This window comes from Vicia villosa, linkage group LG1 (assembly GCF_029867415.1).
Source record: "Vicia villosa cultivar HV-30 ecotype Madison, WI linkage group LG1, Vvil1.0, whole genome shotgun sequence".
Taxonomy (NCBI): domain Eukaryota; kingdom Viridiplantae; phylum Streptophyta; class Magnoliopsida; order Fabales; family Fabaceae; genus Vicia; species Vicia villosa.
Window position 1 is genome coordinate 45,004,998 of NC_081180.1, and position 19,918 is coordinate 45,024,915.

General features: G+C 36.2%; 3 protein-coding genes across 4 annotated transcripts; 1 reads left to right on the plus strand and 2 right to left on the minus strand.

Moving 5' to 3' along the window:
* The first annotated feature begins 1,402 nt into the window (after positions 1 to 1,402).
* LOC131636080 (probable apyrase 7) lies at positions 1,403 to 3,618 on the plus strand. Its single transcript, XM_058906730.1, has 2 exons — positions 1,403 to 2,809; positions 3,066 to 3,618. Exons 1-2 carry the CDS (start codon positions 1,678 to 1,680, stop codon positions 3,614 to 3,616), a joined length of 1,683 nt encoding a protein of 560 aa, XP_058762713.1. The 5' UTR covers positions 1,403 to 1,677; the 3' UTR covers positions 3,617 to 3,618.
* A 1,470-nt stretch (positions 3,619 to 5,088) lies between these two features.
* LOC131636099 (uncharacterized) lies at positions 5,089 to 5,974 on the minus strand. Its single transcript, XM_058906752.1, has one exon. It carries the CDS (start codon positions 5,886 to 5,888, stop codon positions 5,244 to 5,246), a length of 645 nt encoding a protein of 214 aa, XP_058762735.1. The 5' UTR covers positions 5,889 to 5,974; the 3' UTR covers positions 5,089 to 5,243.
* A 4,720-nt stretch (positions 5,975 to 10,694) lies between these two features.
* On the minus strand, positions 10,695 to 13,274 carry LOC131636087 (CRAL-TRIO domain-containing protein C3H8.02-like). 2 transcript variants are annotated; one of them, XM_058906739.1, is made up of 6 exons: positions 13,090 to 13,274; positions 12,600 to 12,752; positions 12,347 to 12,493; positions 11,446 to 11,598; positions 11,181 to 11,303; positions 10,695 to 11,075 (listed from the first exon to the last, which is right to left on the minus strand). In XM_058906739.1, the coding sequence occupies exons 1-6, from the start codon at positions 13,219 to 13,221 to the stop codon at positions 10,998 to 11,000; spliced, it is 786 nt and encodes a 261-aa protein (XP_058762722.1). In that variant the 5' UTR covers positions 13,222 to 13,274; the 3' UTR covers positions 10,695 to 10,997. The 2 variants fall into 2 exon arrangements, with proteins under 2 accessions (XP_058762722.1, XP_058762727.1); XM_058906744.1 differs by lacking the exon at positions 11,446 to 11,598.
* Positions 13,275 to 19,918: the final 6,644 nt, after the last annotated feature.

Consider the following 19,918-nt stretch of genomic DNA (forward strand, 5'->3'; position numbering starts at 1 on the left):
TAATCTTTTGCTCTTTTATATATGTCTTTTTTATAAATACTTGCCCGAAATAATGTATAACTCTTATGCATGCAGTTTATATGGAGACCGTATCTCAATTGCGACCATGAGCCTAGAGCTGCAGATGCAGAAATTTGGACTACAAGATGTTGCCTGATCCGGTACAACATCATCGAAATGCATCATAGTGACCGGGTCATGCTACAGTTCGGAATGCGTCAAGGTATACCCGACGCTCTAGTTGACTTGGAAGTGTGGCACCTCAGACGAGTCAACCATCAGTGGACTCACCAAAACTGGAAGGATTTCGCACCCGATCACCGCCAGATGTGGAAGGACCGTCGCCAATATGTCCTCAACTTCCCCGTCAGTGATCATGAGATAAAATCGTCCGCCGAGTACATGAGTTGGTATCGTACGGTTACAACCCCTAACTTGTTTATTGCAGATCCGTTCTACTTAATAGACCCCCGTGCTCACAACTACATCCTACCCCAACAACAACCTAAAGAGGAACAACAACAACAACTACAACAACGACAACAACAACGACAACAACTACAACAACGGCAACAACAACAGCAACAACTACTACGAGAACCAGAACAAAATCAGTACACCGACCAACAACAAAATCTGTTCTCCACTCCGTCCCGTTCTGCCCGCAACTACCGGCAACCAAATCTGTTCCAATCACAGTCTCAACCTTTTCAAGAAGCTGAAGACCAACACCATTCTGCTAGTCAGTATCGGACCCAATCACAACCATTTGGGTTTTCAGCGATTGCAGGGTCCGCAAGGTTGTTCGGCCAAAACCTTACGCCCGGTTCGTCAAGCCTACATCTAAGTCCCGACGACGGTCCTCATGAAGAATCCTCTCACCGTGGCACCCCTTCTGGCTATGCAACACCGTCGAACCAATTTGGCTTTAATCAAGGTAGTTCTAGTGCTGCTGGGTGCTACGAACCTCAAGTCTTTCCCCTGCCCACTCCACCACCACGACTTAACACTTATGAGGGGATGGGTAACCGACTTTACAACAGCCGTTTTCCGGAAAATTATGGTGACGTGGACGAATTCATAGACAGCGACCCACGAAACAACCCACTTCCAGGCCCAGTGACACAGACCCAACAAGAAGCACGAAGGGGTAGGGGTGGTGCTAGGCTTCGCGGCAGCATCAACGATCGCGGTAAACATGTGATAACAAGACCGTCGTGTGGAACAGATGGTTATCTTGGTGATGGACGCCATTAAGCATTTTGTTGTGTTTTCTTTAGTCAATTATTGTCGATGTATCGTTTCTTTAATCAATTGTAACTGATGTTTCGTTTTCGATTATCAAATGTCAATTTACGTTTTGTGCATTAAATTATAAAAATTTGCTACTTTTTGTCCAAAAAAAAAAAAAAATTTGCTACCGAAGATTTGAAACAGTGAAATTTCCACAAGGAAAAAACCTGAAATTTGCACAGTCCTCTCCACAACCCCCGATCTGATGCTGGGTCCTTCAGGAGTTCTTCATCAATCAGATAACCACGGATCGAAGTAGCACCTTTTTTGTTGATTATTTCTTCGTTACAGTTGTTCCATACAGATACAGAGATATAGGTAGTGAATCTGAACCTTGTTTTGTTTATGTTTACTCAAATAAATGCTGAAACCCATTAAACTCTAATGGAAGTTCCCAAATCCCCTTCCAAAGATAAACGATTCGCCACCAAACATAAATTGTTGTTTAAAACCGGTGCTGTTATTTTCATCCTTATTCTCTTGTTTCTGGGTTTTTATCTCGAGTCTTATAGCTCGAAACCCAATACGTCGTCGTATTACACTGTTGTTATAGACTGTGGAAGTACAGGGACACGGGTTAATATATATGAATGGATGTTAGGGAGTGTTGTAGGTAATAGAAATTTGCCAATTTTGTTACATTCATATCCGGATAGTAATGCAACAAATAGGAATAGTTCGCCTTGGAAAACCTCTTGTCAATATCATTGTATGCAAACCGAACCGGGGTTAGATAAATTGGTTAATGATTCTTTAGGAGTGAAACAAGCTTTGGAGCCTTTGATTGTTTGGGCGGAAAGTTTAGTTCCTCGAGAAATGCACGGTGATACGCCGATTTTTGTTCTGGCTACTGCTGGACTGAGGAGGCTTAAGAGGGAGGATGTGTTTCAGGTTTTGGAGGATGTTGAGGCTGTTGTGAAAGATCACTCTTTTGTGTTTGAGAAGAGCTGGATTAGGGTATTGAGTGGGAGGGAGGAAGCTTATTATGGGTGGGTGGCTTTGAATTACAAAATGGGTAGCTTTGATGATGATCATCCGGGGTCTTCTACTTTGGGACTTGTTGATTTGGGTGGCTCGTCGTTGCAGATTGTGGTGGAGATTGATCGTGTTACTGGGGATGATGTGAACGCGATGAGATCGGAGTTTGGATCTATTGAACATAGGATTGTGGCGTATTCGTTGCCTGCATTTGGGTTGAATGAAGCGTTTGATAGGACTGTTGTTATGCTTAGAAATAATCAGAGTGTGGAAAGAACTGGAGGTATATCTGAACTCAGACATCCTTGTCTGATGTCTACTTTTGTACAAAACTATACATGCTCTTATTGCTCGGGACTTGATGCCACTGACCGAAGAAACCATAGCCAACCACAGAACACTTTAAGTCTTACTGGAGAGCCTGATTGGGAACAATGCAGAGAAATAGCTATTGCAGCTGCTATGAACTTGAGCGATTCCCAAGTGGCACATCAGGCAGTTGGTTCAAATTGCCAAGCAAGTTTGTTTTCTGGTATTGGTAAGTGAATAATCATTTATAACACATAGACACCAATAATAATTTAAGAAGATTTAAGTTATTGAATGTAACCGTACGTGTCAGTGTTTGACCCCGACATGTGTCAGACGCCGAACACATCTTCAATTTGATTATAACATTCTTAGGACTTTTTTTTTATAAAAATTGATTATGGAGAAAGTTATTGATATAAAAAGAAAACTTCACACAATGTTTATTCGCCAACTCTTACTCTGTTTCATTCTAAACCTTGCAGGCACTGATGCACTTAACTTAACAGCTGTTGCTCACCCAACAAAGCGATTTCATGCTTTATCTGGCTTCTTTTTTGTCTACAATAAGCTAAATTTGAGCCCAAGAGCCAATCTAACAACGATTTGGGAGTCAGGCAAGCAACTATGTTCAAATTTATGGACTGGCTTGAGCAGTATATCTGACAATCCAAATTACGCTGGACAATTTTGTTTTCGGGTGGCTTATATGGCGTCATTGATTGAGTATGGTCTATGTCTTGGTGATGTAGAAATGGAATTTGGTCCAGGTGATGTTTCCTGGACATTAGGGGCTGCATTGGTTGAAGGGAAATTTCAATGGTTAAACAGTGCAAGCCACAAATCCCAAACTATAATTTCAACTTTAAGGAATGTGAAGGTCATGTCTTCTTCAACTTGTCTTTTTGCTGTCCTTCTGTTGCTTTTATTGATTGTTTATTGTACTCAAGTTAAGCTACCTATGCCAAGCAGAAGGGCTTCTGCTCCTGGCTTGTCTTTGCCGTCGCATACTCATACAAGACATAGAGCTAACTAATATTTCAGTACTCTCTTATCTTCTTTTGCTATCTTATACTCATTTTTAAATGACATGATACCAAATACTTTAGAAAGCAATGCTATTTAATAGGTGAGGTGCACTTAATTTTTTTAAAACCATACACCAGTAGGAACCTAGCTTTTTTCCCTCCCGATTTTCGGTGCCAATTCCACAAATATATAAAGAATGGTCGGGGAGCTTTTATGTGTTTGCTGTTGCTGTACTTTTTTGCCCGTAAAACATGATGCACATTTTCAATTGATATACTTTTGAAGCAAAATGTTTGGGTACCTAAATATCATTCAAGACATAGACTCATGGTGGATTCTAAACTTAAGGATATGTGTCTGTCTATAATCAGCTACTGGTAAAATACTCGGGCATCCACACAGGTCGTCCGAAGTGATTTATCATATTAACATACACAATATATAATCAACATATAAAGAAATTTGTTATAAAATATTAATATGGTTTAAGTAAATTATAACACTCAATATTAGTGAGTAGTGACTTATCAGCTTGTATCATTGTTTGATGAACATCAGACACAGAGGAAAGAAGGGATTTTGTTGTAGTTGAAAGTCTATTAGGTATATTTAATATTAGTTTAAACGCCATAAATATCCTTTATTCCTTAATCTGATAATCACTTCACTCATCATTCTATTTTCTTGCTTTTTGGGGGTCTGCTGATTAATCCTGTGACAATGGAGGATAGCTTTCAATTTCCTTGGCTGCTGACTCCTGACCAATTATACTAGTTAGAGTTAGCTCTGAAAGGAATGTTACATGGGATGGAAGATAGAAGACGATTAATCTTACACCAGTTTATTGTAGTTGAAGTCATTGAATTCGTTAACTATAAATGGATGAGTGCTTTCGTAAGTATTATGCATAACGCTTGGCGATTATGGTTCTGCTTCAAACATAATTGTACCTTCAAAAATAGACACATTTGGGGAATGGAAATTCCAACTAGATCAACCTACAGCACGTCGATTAAGTTTTATTCCAAGCAAACTGAGATGAAAACACATTCGCATTTTCCATTGTCATGACACCAAATGGTGTTTCTATCAAAAACAATTTTTTTGCTTCCCCTCAAATCGTACTAAATGTGTGAATCTCCAATTGAACGCCTATGCACAATCAAGGAGAGGATTCACTACCTTTGAACCTTGAACCTTGGTACATTTGGTGACTTTGTGTCAATAACTCTCTAAACCATTCTTTATAATCATTAATATATCATCAAATATACACCAAAAACACAGTTACTAAATATGAAAGACACCTGATCCTATCCCTGCACAAACATACCCAGAACAACAAAAAAGAAGCTAAATATCTTATTTGTGGAATTAATGATAATGAATTTAATGTTTTCAAGCAAGTGGATCTCTTTTTTCCTCGGTTTGTAGACGAAGTTCAAAACTGAAGTATCAAAGTTCAAATCCTTTTGCCAATTGAACTAGAATTTGTTATGATCTCTTTTATTAACAAACACAACTTACACTGTTATTATACACACAAGTCTATACATCAAATTCATATACATGTTTCAGAAAAGTCGGAACAATGATATTAAACATTTAAGCATATGAAAACAGAACATCAATGATCAAAATGCTGCAACACCAACTAAGTTACATCCCAATTCAGGAGCATGAACATCCGCCCAAACCTCATTCCTCCGTTTAGCAATCCTTAAAGGAGAATTATACTGCGCAATCGAGTAACCGCGCTGACTCTTCAACTCCCCCCATGGCGACCTACTCAAACTCGAATCCAGCTTCTCCGCCTCTTTAACAATCCTCTCATCCTTCGCAAATCCAGAGAATCTTCTCACAGCAACGCAGTGGCTATCAAACTTATAGGGTTTGATATTGAGTTCCGGAAGTGGAAGCGGTGGATCCGCTTGGAATTTCAGCGGCAAATAGAAACTAATATAGTAGCCTTGTGATTCGAGAGGACCGGCACCGGGTACCATGGTTGTTAATACTGGAGCGGTCATTGGAATTCGAGAGAAATTGAGATTGGCGCCTTGTATGAACTGGAACAGTCTGTGGAAGCCGTTCCATGTGGCTTTCTCGAAGGAGATGATGTTTAGGGCGGGGGCGGACATCCAGACGGATGTTTGGTAGAGTCTGATCTCGAAATCGGACGCGGTGTGAACGACGGTGTATGGTGGCGATTCGTTAGTAGCAGTTGTGCTGCAAATCGTAGCCAGGACCAAATACATCGCCGCAATCCATGATTTTTCCATTTTACTCTCTCTCTCTGCTCTTTATCGTCTTGCCTTGTGCTTTAGTTTGGTTTCAATTATACCATTGACCATGCTGCTTGCTTACTTGCTTATTATTGTTATTATTGTAAGCCAAACTTTCAAAGAATTTTGTCGCATAGCGACTGGTATTTTTTTTTTTAAGGAGTGCTAGTAACCATCTCATTTCAATACTCAATTTTTTTATTGGTTGTTACATACGTGGATATGTGAGTTCTACTATTTTATGTGAGATCTATTTCTAATGTTTTAACACGCACTTTTTTAACACTCACTTTTTTATTGATTGATATATGCGTGAGTCCTACCACTTTATTTGGGATTCATTTCCAATGTTTCAATTAATAAGAAAGTGAGTGATAAAGAGAGTGTTGAGAGTTGCTAGCACTCATATTTTTTTTTACCAAAAAAAAGTTATTGCATTTCTTCGTAAATTAAATAAATAAACATTTTAACAAGAAGTAGCATAAATGCCACCGAGACAATTGTAAATGAACGGTCATGTTCTTGAATAATCTGGATTCAGTAAAGTTTCTCCCGATTAATAACTTATCCAAAAGTGTAAGACAATGTTGAAATAGCTGATGTGACATTTAGGTGACTCCATGCGCTAATTAATAACTTATCCAAAAGTGTAAGACAATGTTGAAATAATTGATGTGACATTTAGGTGACTCCATGCCAAGTTTAGCGCGATGAAATATTTAATGGAGAATACATTTATGATTGATGGAGGATGTCATGATTTGAGATTTGAACAATTTAGCTTATTCTAAATCATCACTATTCACTAAGATGATGTCATGTGAATAAGGGTCAATCACCTTAAATTGCTTCCGATGAACTTTCGTGTAAGATGGGTCCGCGACTATATAAGGGAAAGAGCACAATAAAAAAGATAATCACAATTCATAAAATAATTTGATTGTGACTTTACTGGTCTTCACTAATAGAGTTATCTTTAATGTACTTTTTACGAATATATTTTCCGCCCACATTGAGACATAATAAAATTGACTTATGCCACACACACTTATTCCAACAATAGTCTCACTCTATCTCATGATGACGAGGGTCATGACAAGTAGCAACCAAAACAACAACTGCGATCGAGCTTCCATAACATAAATGTTAATCGTTATGGAGGAATTGCGTCGCCAAAACGAAGTGTTAGAAAAGAGTATCCATGTCCTGTAACACGCAGTGTCAAATGTCCTTGAGGAAGAGGAGCCCACATATTTCCAACTACTCACATCAGAGATTTGGGATGCTCTAGTCCATAGAAATTTCATTCAATGACTAGAGCGATCTCCAGGAACACATAATCACCATAGCATCCAAATGACTATCATTGGGGTTGCTGACTCGCAAAAGTGAAAATCGATGGTCAAAACGTTCAAGGAGTCCGCTCTCCACCGGTACAAGAGCCTTCCAAGGTTCTTTGTATCGAGCTACCAGGATCTGATGAGAAAGATGGTTCATCATTTTTCGACCAACAAGCACAAAAATGTTTTCACTATAAGCATATTCAATGTTCAATAAGGTTATTCTAAATTCTTACGTGAGTATTTGGTCAGATTTAATTAAGAGACCATTAATGTCGCCAACCCAAACTAAGAGATGTTTGTTGAAGCTTTCCAAAACGACCTTAAGGGTGGACACTTCAACAAGTCCATGGTCCAAAAGTCAACAATTTCGATGGAAGAGATTGTAGCAAGAGTGGGATGTTATATAAAGGGAAAAGAAAGCATCGTTGAAAAAATAACTCGAGATGCAAGAGAGAGATGTGGCAGAAATTTCCTCTATTATGGCCTCCAGATCCATTTTTTAGGGATAAATATAAATTTTTGCAACTTTTAGACTTTAGTGGTATAATGTTTGTTCGGCACACTCTGTCACGCCTTCATTTTTTTGCGCGGTAAGTCAAAGTTTTAAGCCTGCACCCTTTACTATATCCACCCATCCTTTTTTTTTACCTTTTACGAGGCGACTTAAACGCGGACATTTACATTTTTCAGATGCTCCAGAGATGTGACACTGATCCATGAGAGTAATTTAAGAGTTACACAAAATATCATAAAATCACCTGCATTGTTGAACAAGGACTTTATAAGATTCCAAAAATCAATTTCTTTCCAGCAAAGAATAGAGTGAGGAGGGTATTCAAAGAAAATGTGTCTCATGCTAAAGTACAAACTGTTTATAATCAACAACTGATAAATAAACCAACCTCTAGGATTTAGAGAGCCTAGTCTCTCCCAAACCAACCAATATACCAAATACCTAATCCCTTCATCTTCCCTTTCACCACATATTTATAATTCTAACTTCTTAGAGCAGTTACAAAGCAGTTACTGCACACACAAACATTTAATAATAATAAAATAAACTGCCTAATATGCCTATTACTAACAATACTCCCCCTAAACTATCACCTTGTCCTCAAGGTGAAGACAAAGGATAACATAAGTATCTACCAGGGTCCCATAATTTGCAGGAGAGTGATAGAGCAGGGCGTGAAACATAAAAATTTATGCCTGGATCATACACTATATTTTGAGTGGATTGTTTGATCCAAAAACATAGCATGACAACAGTAGACATTATCAGCACCGATTTTATTAAACCAAAGGCTAATCTTCCCTTCACCAAGGACCCGTCTGGATCTGGCAGCTTCAGCGGTGATGGCACTAGGGTGTCCAACTTTAGTGAAGGCCATCCCTCTCTGGTCGTTGTTTTAGACAGTCTTGTCCTTAATTCACACACCATACTCACGCCATATTCATCAAAGTGTCTGTTGATAGCAAGAAATTTGCAAATATCTGCTTTTGTCACTTGTTGCTTTTCAACAATGACCTTCTCGAGTACATTTTCAGCCTCTTCTACTTTTAGAATTTCTTCCTTTTCCTCATTTCTCTCTTCCCCTATCTGAATGAGCGCAGAATTTCCGAGGTTTGTTTCTTCTTGTTGAACGTTGAATGTGTGAGTTGTTGACGATTCCGATTCCAATTCAGGTTTCTCTTCTTCATATGATATAGGAAGGATGTCTCTATACTCTGGCTTAAAATGCCAAAGTAGCGCAGTCGAAAATGTTTGCCAATTCGCTTGTAGATGGCGCTGACTCCACCACTGCCACCATTTGAGAGCACGGTTTCTCAAGGCTTTCACTGCCTCGGGCAACTTCTCACTTTCCGGTGTTCCCACAACATCAAAATGCTTTTCAATACAAATCAACTACCAATAGGCATCTTCGCTGCTGTCAAATTGTGGCATGTCCATTTTCCCTTTATTGTGATTTTTCTTGCTTCGGATCAGAATTGCTCTGATACCAGTTGATAGGAACCGGTACCAAAGTACAAACTGTTTATAATCAACTACTGATAAATAAACCAACCTCTAGGATTTAGAGAGTCCAGTCTCCCCCAAACCAACCAATATACCAAATACCTAATCCCTTTCTCTTCCCTTTCACCCCATATTTATAATTCTAACTTCCTAGAGCAGTTACAAAGCAGTTACTGCACACACAAACATTTAATAATAATAAAATAAACTGCCTAATATGCCTATTACAAACACATGATCACAAAGCATACAATTTACCAACACAGAGGACGCCTTTAGTGATCAAATTTCACCGGGTAGGAATGCTTTTTCTAAAAGCTCTCCAGCAAAAACTCTTAACTGTAAGAGGGATTTGCATCAGTCACAATACATTCCAATCATCTACATGAGCAATATTAAACTCATTTGAAATTATAGACATTCATAGGTGAAAATGAATTTTACAGAATAATTATCATTCATAGTAGGTCACCAAATGATTGCATGCATATGATCATCCTGATGAGTGCAGCGGGATTTGGAGGATGCGGATATCCTTACTGTTAAAAAGACTGGGTCAGCTCTTCATGCCAAAGATTTGTGAGTTGAACAAGTTGGAGACAGTAGTTGAATGGCACGAGTAGGTGAAGGAGTAGTGGGCTGCATTGAAGTTCTAGATCGAATCCAAGGTTCAGAAGGGCAGCTATCAAATTACCATCACCAATATTCCAACAGTAACAAAGAGAAACAAAGGAATAGTGCCCATATACTGCTCCACGTATAGTTTGGGTTGTGACCGAGATCAGCCTCCACGAAACCTTAGAGAGATATTTAGCTTTGAGGACACAGGTAAGTAGAGAGTGAGAATTTGTTGTGAGCTTCCATCTTTGTGTTCCCAACAAAGTATGATTAAACCCGTTGCTGACTCTGAAATTTAGACCACCATGTATTTTACTTCTGTAATCAGCTGGTTATTCCAATTTCTCAACTCATCTCCCTTCCTGCCAATAAGCCATGCTCAGAAAAGTTGGGAGGTGTCCTGGTTTACATATGATGGCTACTTTTCTTAAGGCAAATTGTATCTGGTGACTGTCTTTTTGGTGAATTTCTGTTAAGTAGGTGCAACTCTCACACAGAATTGCGTAGATAGTGAGAATTGGAAAACCTGTGATTCATATTGCTAAAGTGCAAAAGTATAAAACCATGAGCATAATTGATGACAAACCAGGCAATCCTGTTATTGACGAACTAAAGGCAGTTATTAGTGAAACAAATTCAGCCTTTTCACAAACCAAATTTCAATTATTGTGTCAAAAACCAATATCAATAAATGTCAAGTGTCAACTTAGCATTGATTATCTATTTTCATGAAAAATACTAATTGAATACTGTCATACTCGTTAACCAGAGAAGTTGACTTCACAATCATTATAACAGTCAAATCTTGTATTTGCAGTGGAATGATTTAAGGAAAAAGAATTATCATATTTATTTCAAACGTCAATTTGTACTATTGTTACAAATATAAAATGAAAATGTGCACACAAAAAAAAAAAACAATAAACTGGCAATGCATTCTTGTTCCTCGGACCTGATGGCCAAAAAAACACCTGTCTTCCAGGTATATGAACCTCTCTCTTCGGTATTGCCTCTATATGGTATTACTCTTACAAGGAGGTGATTTCAATTTCAATCCACTAATATAATTCCCTTATCTCTGCCATAATCTCTATTCCTGCAATTTTTCACATCTTCCAAAAACCACTTTTAACCTCTGAAGTTTGGTGGCAAAGTTTCATCTGTAAAATATTCCTTCCTCACAGTCTCTGCAGAGCAAAATCTTACCTGTAAAAGAGAATAAAAATGAGAACGGGGCAGTCATGTCAAACAGAGGGAAGAATTCCTCTTTTTTTCTTTAAAAGTTGAACGTTTAAAACGTGTACCACTTACCAGAGAAGCATATGATTTTAACAAGGGCTTGGTAAGCTGCCAAATTGGTTTAAACACAAAAGGAGCATCCACAAACAATACTTGAGATAATCGTCTTGGATAGTAACAATAGAACACGTCAAACTGTCAAAAATAAAGAAATAAAACCAGATTTTACGAACTCAAGTCATTGTAGTTCATGAACATATCAACATAAGTCAAATTTGGCGATGCAACAGTGGACATATCAACTAAAGATGTTCCGCAGATAGCAAAAAACACATACCAAAAATGTCAAGTATTTAAGATCAGCATTTTCTGTACCAAAACCTCTGAGATCAAATATTCCAAGTATCTGTTCTTTCCCAGGTGGAAGCTTACTCAATGCCTTCTCAATTAAGAAAACACATAACTTCTCATCATCTACAGGCTCCTGTGCCTGTGACATAGTGTGATTTATGCAAAATCAGGCAATCTCATTCCTCAAATTCAAGTTCTATGACACAGAATGTAAGTGTCAATTGCAAATGATGAAAGGCTAGAAGAGCATAAAAGATGTTTTGGTTTCATGCATGTACATCCCAGAAAATTGCATTGGTCGAAATTGTAGCCTGGTCGAGTAACAGGGTCGGATTAACCCAGATGACTTCGCTCTTAAGCACTTCACCCCTCTAGGCCTCGTGCTTGGGGGACTCTGTACATTTCGAGAATTGACCACAAGGTCGGCGAGCCGGATCCTAACCAAGTTGGACATGACATAGACCGCCCGAAGGCGGGATATCCAAGACAAGTATTTATGGGCGTTTATCACATGACGCCAGCATATTCAAACATGTCTCATTAAATGCATTAATAGTCGAATAATTGGCTATTATGGCTCTTCATGAGGATTAACTGCATTCATGGTCCTTGTCTCACATGAGGCTAGAGAAATAATCAGTATAAAAGGAAGCGTATATCAAACCAAAAGAGTAAAGACAGACTCAATCCAGACAGAGAAATCACATACTGTGGCTCTTTCTGACCAAGATAAGAGGAGCTATTTAACTAGTGTTCTTTGCGTGAACATTGCAGTTAACCACATCTATATTCATTCTAATTGTTGCAGAAACCATAACAAGAGAAAAAGAGTAATCCAAAAGGGTTTGAAATATTAACAAATATGACTTGTAATATTCTACACTTACTTTAGGAAAATGCTTTGCAGCAACCACGACAAGCACAGGTCTTTCATTGATATCTAGAAAATCATGTATATATGCTTTTCCAGTTTTAGCAACATCTTTAACAGATTCTTCAGTCAATTTAGAGACCTCAAAATCTTGACGCCATTTCTAATGAAGTAGAAAGGAAAAGTAATAACAAGTACTGAAAAATTGTAAACATGAAAGGTCTGAAAAATGAATGATGATATAACTATTATGAGAAGAAGAAGGATACAATGGTTTTAACCAACTTAGAAACAGCTTCTTCAACAGAAAATTTGCGATCTTTGAGAAACCATAGTATCATATCTTCATCATCCCTACCATTTCTACCAACAGGAAGAGTATGGTGTTGTTTTTCAAGCTTCTCCTTCACTTCAAGAACTAACTGCAAAATTTTCAAAAGAAAACAACAATCACATTATGTAATACCCCTATAGAAGCTAAGGGAGTTTGATTCGGTAAATTGAATAATCTTTATTTGGGGTAGAAATTGTTATGGAATGCGCAAAATAGTACTACATTGCTTGAGAATCGAGGCTAAGGATAGTTTCTATTAAAAACCATAAGTCACACTGGCTTGAGCTTGAGATCCACCGGAACATTGACACCGTCTATCTATGGAATTTCGAAGTTCACACCGAAAGGTGAACATAACCGCTGACTTAAAGTCAACCGGAACACATAAATGAAATAAAAAAATGGAAAAGATTGAAAGAAGGAACCTTGCGTGAGTCATTGGGTTGCAGATTGAGTTGAAGGTTGGAGCACCGAACCACGAATTTGGTTCTAAAGGAAAGTGTTGAAGCAAGACGAAGGGTGGTGGTGGTTGTTGGGTAGACACGCACCAGCGCCATTCAATTTGGTGTATACTCTGTTTTCTTTCAACTCTGTCTCTATCTATCCACACCGCTGCATCTACATAATAATTATTAATGTATTTAATTTATTTAGATTATATATGAATATATAATTATTTAATATATTTAAAAATAAATTTTTTATAGTAAAAATTACACAAATATATTTTATTAAACCAACTTAATTAATAGTTGTTCAAAGACATCACATACAAAATAAATTCAGCCATCAAACTCGTTAAAAAAAACAATTATAGTGAATATAATTCACTATAACAATGTTGTAGTGATTTGTATATCTTTTTGTTATAAAAGAAAACTCTTTCTCTTGACTATTATATACAAATATTTCCTTTTCAAAATTTCTGAATGTTTAATATAAAATAAAATTAATATTTTTAATTATTTAATCAATTTTTTAAAAAATTATTCTTAAAAAATAAAACTATTCTATAATGCATAAATTTTTTTAATATCAAACTTAATATTATGACACATCCGATAACTCTTTAACGCATATTATAAGGAAATCATTCTTGCTTCTTCTTATATATATTCCATGTTCAGTTGTGCACTTCATAAATTCTTTCTCCCTTAGGAAACCGTCGATCTTCTTATTCCAAGCTCTTGGAGCTTGTTTCAATCCATACAGAGATTTATGAAGCCTGTACACCTTCTCTCTTCGCTATGTTTCACAAACCCAACTAGTTGTGCAACATAGACTTCTTCGTCTAAGGATCCATTTAGGAATGCACACTTCACGTCCATTTGATATATGTGCCAACTGTTTATTTCTGCTAGACCAACAATCAACCTGATTGTTTCGATCCTGGCAACAGGTGCAAAAACTTCATCGAAGTCAATTCCTTTCTTCTGAAGAAATCCTTTTGCCGCGAGCCTTGCTTTGTGTCGAGTTATTTCCCCTTTGAGATTCATCTTCACTTTGTATACCCACTTGACATCAATTGCCTTTTTTCCTTGAGGCAATTCGACAAGTGACCAAGTATTGTTGTCTTCGATGAATTTTACTTCCTCATTCATAGCTTTCACCCACTTCGAATCCTCCAATGCCTCAGCTGCATTGATAGGTTCGACATCTGCGTAGAAAGCGCAATGTACTAGCTCACCTTCATCATTGACCACATCATCTGATGTTATCATACAATCTTGCAACCTTGTAGGCACGTGCCTTGTTCTCTAAGGTCTGCTAGTACTTGGTTGATCTCTAATCTCCTCTTATCGAACTTCTCTTTCGACTTAAGTTTCTGGTTCTTCGAGTAAGATTCCCACGAAATCTTTATTGACATTTTCAGTCCAATCCTATTCTCTAAGCTCATCTATGATCACGTCCCTGCTGATCACTACTTTCTTATTCACTGGGTCGAATAACTTGTAACCTCCAGTCGAATGATATCCTTTTAGGATCATCTAACTTAACCTATCATTAAGTTTTCTTCTCAACTGATCTGGCACATGTCTATGTGTTACAGATCTAAATACTTTCAAATGACTCAAGCTAGGCTTCACACCATACCAACATTCTTATGGAGTAACTCCTTCTAGCTCCTTCGTCGAACATCTGTTCATAATATATGTTGCGGTCAACACAGCTTCTCCCCAAAACTCTTTAGGTAAATTCTTGTCTTTCAACATACTTCTGACCATATTCATGATGGTTCGATTCTTCCTTTCTGCAGTTCCATTCTGCTGTGGAGTGTAAGGTGGCACCACCTCATGCATGATCCCTTCTTTCTCACATAATATGTCGAAGTATTTCGACACATATTCTCCACCACCATCATATCTCAGAACCTTGAGCTTTTGCCCACTTTGCCTTTCAATCAACGATTTAAACTTGACAAATACCTCGATCACTTCACTTTTCTTCTTAATCAGGTAAGTCCACAGTTTTCGACTGAAATCATCTATGAATGTAACAAAGTATTTGTTACCTCCATTCGAATCCACCTGGATAGGACCACATACATCAGAGTATATGACTTCGAGAATAGCCTTCGACTTACTTTCTGCATCCTTGATGAATCTATTCTTGTACTGCTTTGCCTTCACACATTCCTCACATACCTCATTTGGAATGTCGATTTCTGGTAGTCCTGAAACCATATTCTTTCTTTTCAAGTCTCTGATGTCTTTGAAGTTGAGATGACCTAGTCGATAGTTCCAGATCCATTCATCTCTGCTAGCTGCAGTCAAAAGACACTTATGCTCCATCACATCGAGTTCAATCTTGAAGGTTCTATTTTGAGACATTGGAGCCTTCAAGATTAACCTTCCACATGCGTCGACGAATCTCATCATCTTGTCTTTGATTGACACTTTGTAGTTCTTTTCGACTAACTGCCCAATGCTAAACAAGTTACTCTTCATGCCTGGTATGTACAAAAAATTGGAAATTACTGACCTTTTTCCATCTTTCCTCATAATTAGAACGTCTCCAATACCTTTAGCTGCTAGAGTATTGTCATTTGTGAATTTCACTATGTTCTTCATTGAGGGCATTATGTTTACAAACCAATCTTTCCTTCCAGACATGTGTGATGAGCATCCTGAATCCAAGTACCATTGGTCCTTCAATTTATCTCCATCTTTCGTTATGACCATCAGCATCATCTCTTCTTCTTCTTCTTCTTCTTCTTCTTCTTCTTCTTCTTATTCTTCTTCTTCTTGTTTGCATCACTTTCTTGATCCTTATTCTTTTCTAGACACTTTTTAGAATAGTGACCATACTTCTAACAATTGAAACACTGAATGTGACTCTTGTCAGATTTTCGACCACCAACTCTCCCTCTACCTGAGCACCACCACTTTGGTTGCTTTGGTATGAGGATTTTCTCTGATTCGACCAGCTTCCTTATTGCTAACTTCGACCAGTTAAATTGTTGTAGATACCTCTACCTTTATTTCCATTCCAACTTCCTTTGCCTTTGTTTGCCAACTGAGCCTGTAAAGCCACATCACTCTTGGACTTGCCTGTAGCTCTTTCAGCTATTTGTTGTTCATGAGATTCAAGCGTCCCTTAAAGCTCTTCTTTTGTCAATTTCGACAAATCCTTCGACTCTTCTATGGCTACCACCACGTGGTTGAACCTAGGGGCCAAAGACCTCAAGATCTTTGAAACAACAGCTCTTGTTGTTAGCGCTTCTCCACATATCTTGATTTGACTCACTAGTTTCGTAACCCTGGTTAAGAAATCACTGATGCTTTCGCTATATTCCATCTAAAGCAATTCAAACGTTCTTTTGTAACCTCACCTCTTTCACCTTCTTTGCTCCTCTAAAAGACTTTTCAAGAATCTCTCAAGCTTCTTTTGCAGAGTCGAAATCACTAACCTTTTCGAAGTTGTCTGGACTCAGACATTGATGAATTGTAAAGAGTGCTTTATAACTCTTCTTCTCTGATTCTTCATGTTCTTTCTTTTCTTCTTCTGAAGCGTCTTCTTCAAGCTCTTCTACTCCATCCCTTACAAGATCCCAAAGACCTTGACACTTGAATATAACCTTCATATGTTTTCACCAATTCTCATAGTTATCTACTTTTAGAATTGGTAGACTTGGTGGATAATTTCTATTCCAATAATTCACCACCATCGTGATTTTCTTCTTCTTCTTCTTCCCTTAATCGATAAACCGGAGCTCTTGATACCAGATGTTGGAAATCCACCAAAGTCTATGATGAATTTCTATCAATATTGATGAACAAGATTATTATCACTACACGATAACAATGAAAAAAGGAAAGAAATTTAAAGAAGAAAAGAGATTAGGGTTTCTGCAGAGTAACTCTCTGCCCACAAACTGTGGAAAACTTTGTTATTCACTTGCAACTGCAAATTCTGTGAATACAACCTTTTGACTTAATTAATATAATGAGGGTTACTCCCTATTTAAAGAATTATGTCAGCTTGCTTCCTAAGCCAAAGTCCAAAACTATAAAAGTCCAAAATATCTATTTTGGAACTAAATCAAATCAAATATATTTTAAATATAAATTTAATCTATTTAGATCTAAAATAAATCAGTGTGGAACAAATTGTTTCCACACTTCTAAACCAAATCAAATCTTTTCAATACAAGGAATTATAATTTAAACATAAAAGTACAAGTTACTTGTAAATTTTCTCCCAACCATAATTTTCTTCATGCCTTGACCGTTATTTGCAGTGGAACACAACTTAGGTCATCCTGAAAAGTAGTAAAAGAAACAAAATTGGAAGAAAACATAAGGAAAATAATTAAAAGAGGAGTGATAGCAATATTCTATTTTTAACACTCTCTCTAACACTCATTTTTTATTGATTAAAACATGTGTGAGTCTCTCACTTAAAAAATGAATCTACATAAAGTTGTAGAACTTACATATATTTCAACCAATAGGAAAATGAATGTTAAAAAGAGAGTGTTACTAGTATTTTTCATTATTAAAAACACACAAATAAAAATAATGAAAACACTGATTGATCATTAACCATTGAGTTAATAGATAAGCAACATCTTTAGATTTGTGGCAAATCCATCTCCAAGACAATTTTTTCTTTTTATGCTATTCTTTCTTCCTCTGAATCCCCACCTTTAAATACTTTGTTATTCCTAGATTTTCATGCATTCCATGGCACAATAGTCCAAATATATAATCCCTATATGTCTATGAAGCTCCTCATTTTCCATGCACTCTTGTAAAACTTTTCAAATTTACTGCTCTCTCTTGAGGAATGTTAGCATAAACTTCCAACCATTTATATAATTCAAACAAAATATTCTTCAAGCAAGCACAATCATATAACAAATGAGAAATTGTTTCACTCTCTTCACACTCAAATGAACAACTCTCTCTACCGTCATTAACATTTCTTTATTTCTAAAATTATCTCATGCAGGCGGTTTGTTTTGCAACAATCTCCTCAAAAATGCCAAAATATTTCTAGGAAATATTTTGTTCCCAATTATATTACTAAAAGGAAAAGAAATAATTTCATTTCCTTCTAACAAAATCTTGTATGCAAGAGTATCCAAGTCCCTTCATTAGATGAATTCTTCTTTTAGGAATACACTTTTGTGGGAGCCAAATCACTTTTCACCTAAAATCTTAAAGTGATAGGTGAGTGAGTTCTCCCACTTATAAATGCTCAAATCAACATATTTCTATCCAATGTGAGACTATTTTCTCACACTCGCACTTACATTATTCTCAACAATAACCCCTTAGTTTAGTTTTAAATCTCCAAAACTATTTCTCAACTATATTCTTATTAATGTTTCTCCGGTTCTTAATCTCTAGCCTCGTAACACTTATATCTATAAAAATCTTGTTTCAACTAACCTAATTAATCCTTTTATATAACTCACTCCCACCCACCCCATAAAAATTATTTGAAAATAGACTCATTACTAGAGATGATATTCAGTGGAGTTTTGAAGAAGGAAAGAAAATAGACTGAAAGAACATACATGACCATGATTTTATAAGAACAGCCCTCCCACCAATTGACAAGTTTTTATTAGTCCACCTTAACAACCTTTTGCGCACTGAATCAATCATCTATTTTCAAGTAAATAACAATCTAAGATTCATCCCAATTGATAACCCCAAACAGGGCCGGTCTTGGGCCAAGGCAGGCAGGTCCGTAGCCCAGGATCTCAAAAATAATGAGGGCTCAAAATTTAATTTTATGAACTTTGTAAATAAAAACAAATATATTAAATAATAACTATTACAATATGATTACAAAATGAGAATGATATAACAGTGGTTGAGAATGATATAACAGGATCCAAGGTATCTCTAACGTATCCTGAATTCGAATCTCATGTCATGTTGTTTTTACTTAAATTTAATGTTATTTTAAATAAAAAATTTAAAAAAGATTATTTTTTAAGTATATCGTTTTAAAAAAATTATGTATTTTATATTATATTAAATTTTTAAAAAATTATGTATATCGTTTTAAAAAAATTAGAGTTAAAAGGTAGTGCACTGACAGTGTAAAATAATTTTACACTGTCATCCAATAGAAAATCATAAATGTGCCATGTCATTAAGTTTTTTTTAAATAAAAAAATGGTTTAATTGGATACATGGGTGGTGATTGGTTGACAGTGTAAAAATATTTTACACTGTCAGTGCATCACCCCTTTTCTCAAAAAATTAAGTATATTAAACTTTTTTTTAATTTATAAATATTCTGAGTTCGAATTTCATGTCAAATTGTTTTTTAATTAAATTTTTATAAATTTCAAAATTTTACTTAAATTTAATGTTATTTTAAATAAAAAATTTAAAAAAGATTCTTTTTTAAGTATATCGTTTTAAAAAAATTATGTATTTTATATTATATTAAATTTTTAAAAAATTATGTATATCGTTTTAAAAAATTAAGTATATTAAACTTTTTTTAATTTATAAAAAGTAATTAAAAAAATTTATAATATATTTTAAAAAAATTCTCATAAAATCATTAAATATTTTAAGGTATTTCATATGATTCAATTGTTTTAATTCAACAACAAAGTTAGTTTTATAAAGACTTCAAATTCTATCTCATTTTAAAACTACAAATTAACATACATAGCAATTTAGAGGTTTTATAAATTATTTAAAATTATCTTTATTTATTATTTATCCTAGACCTCTAAAAATCCGGAACCAGCCTTGACCCCAAATATTAGAAAGGCATGTT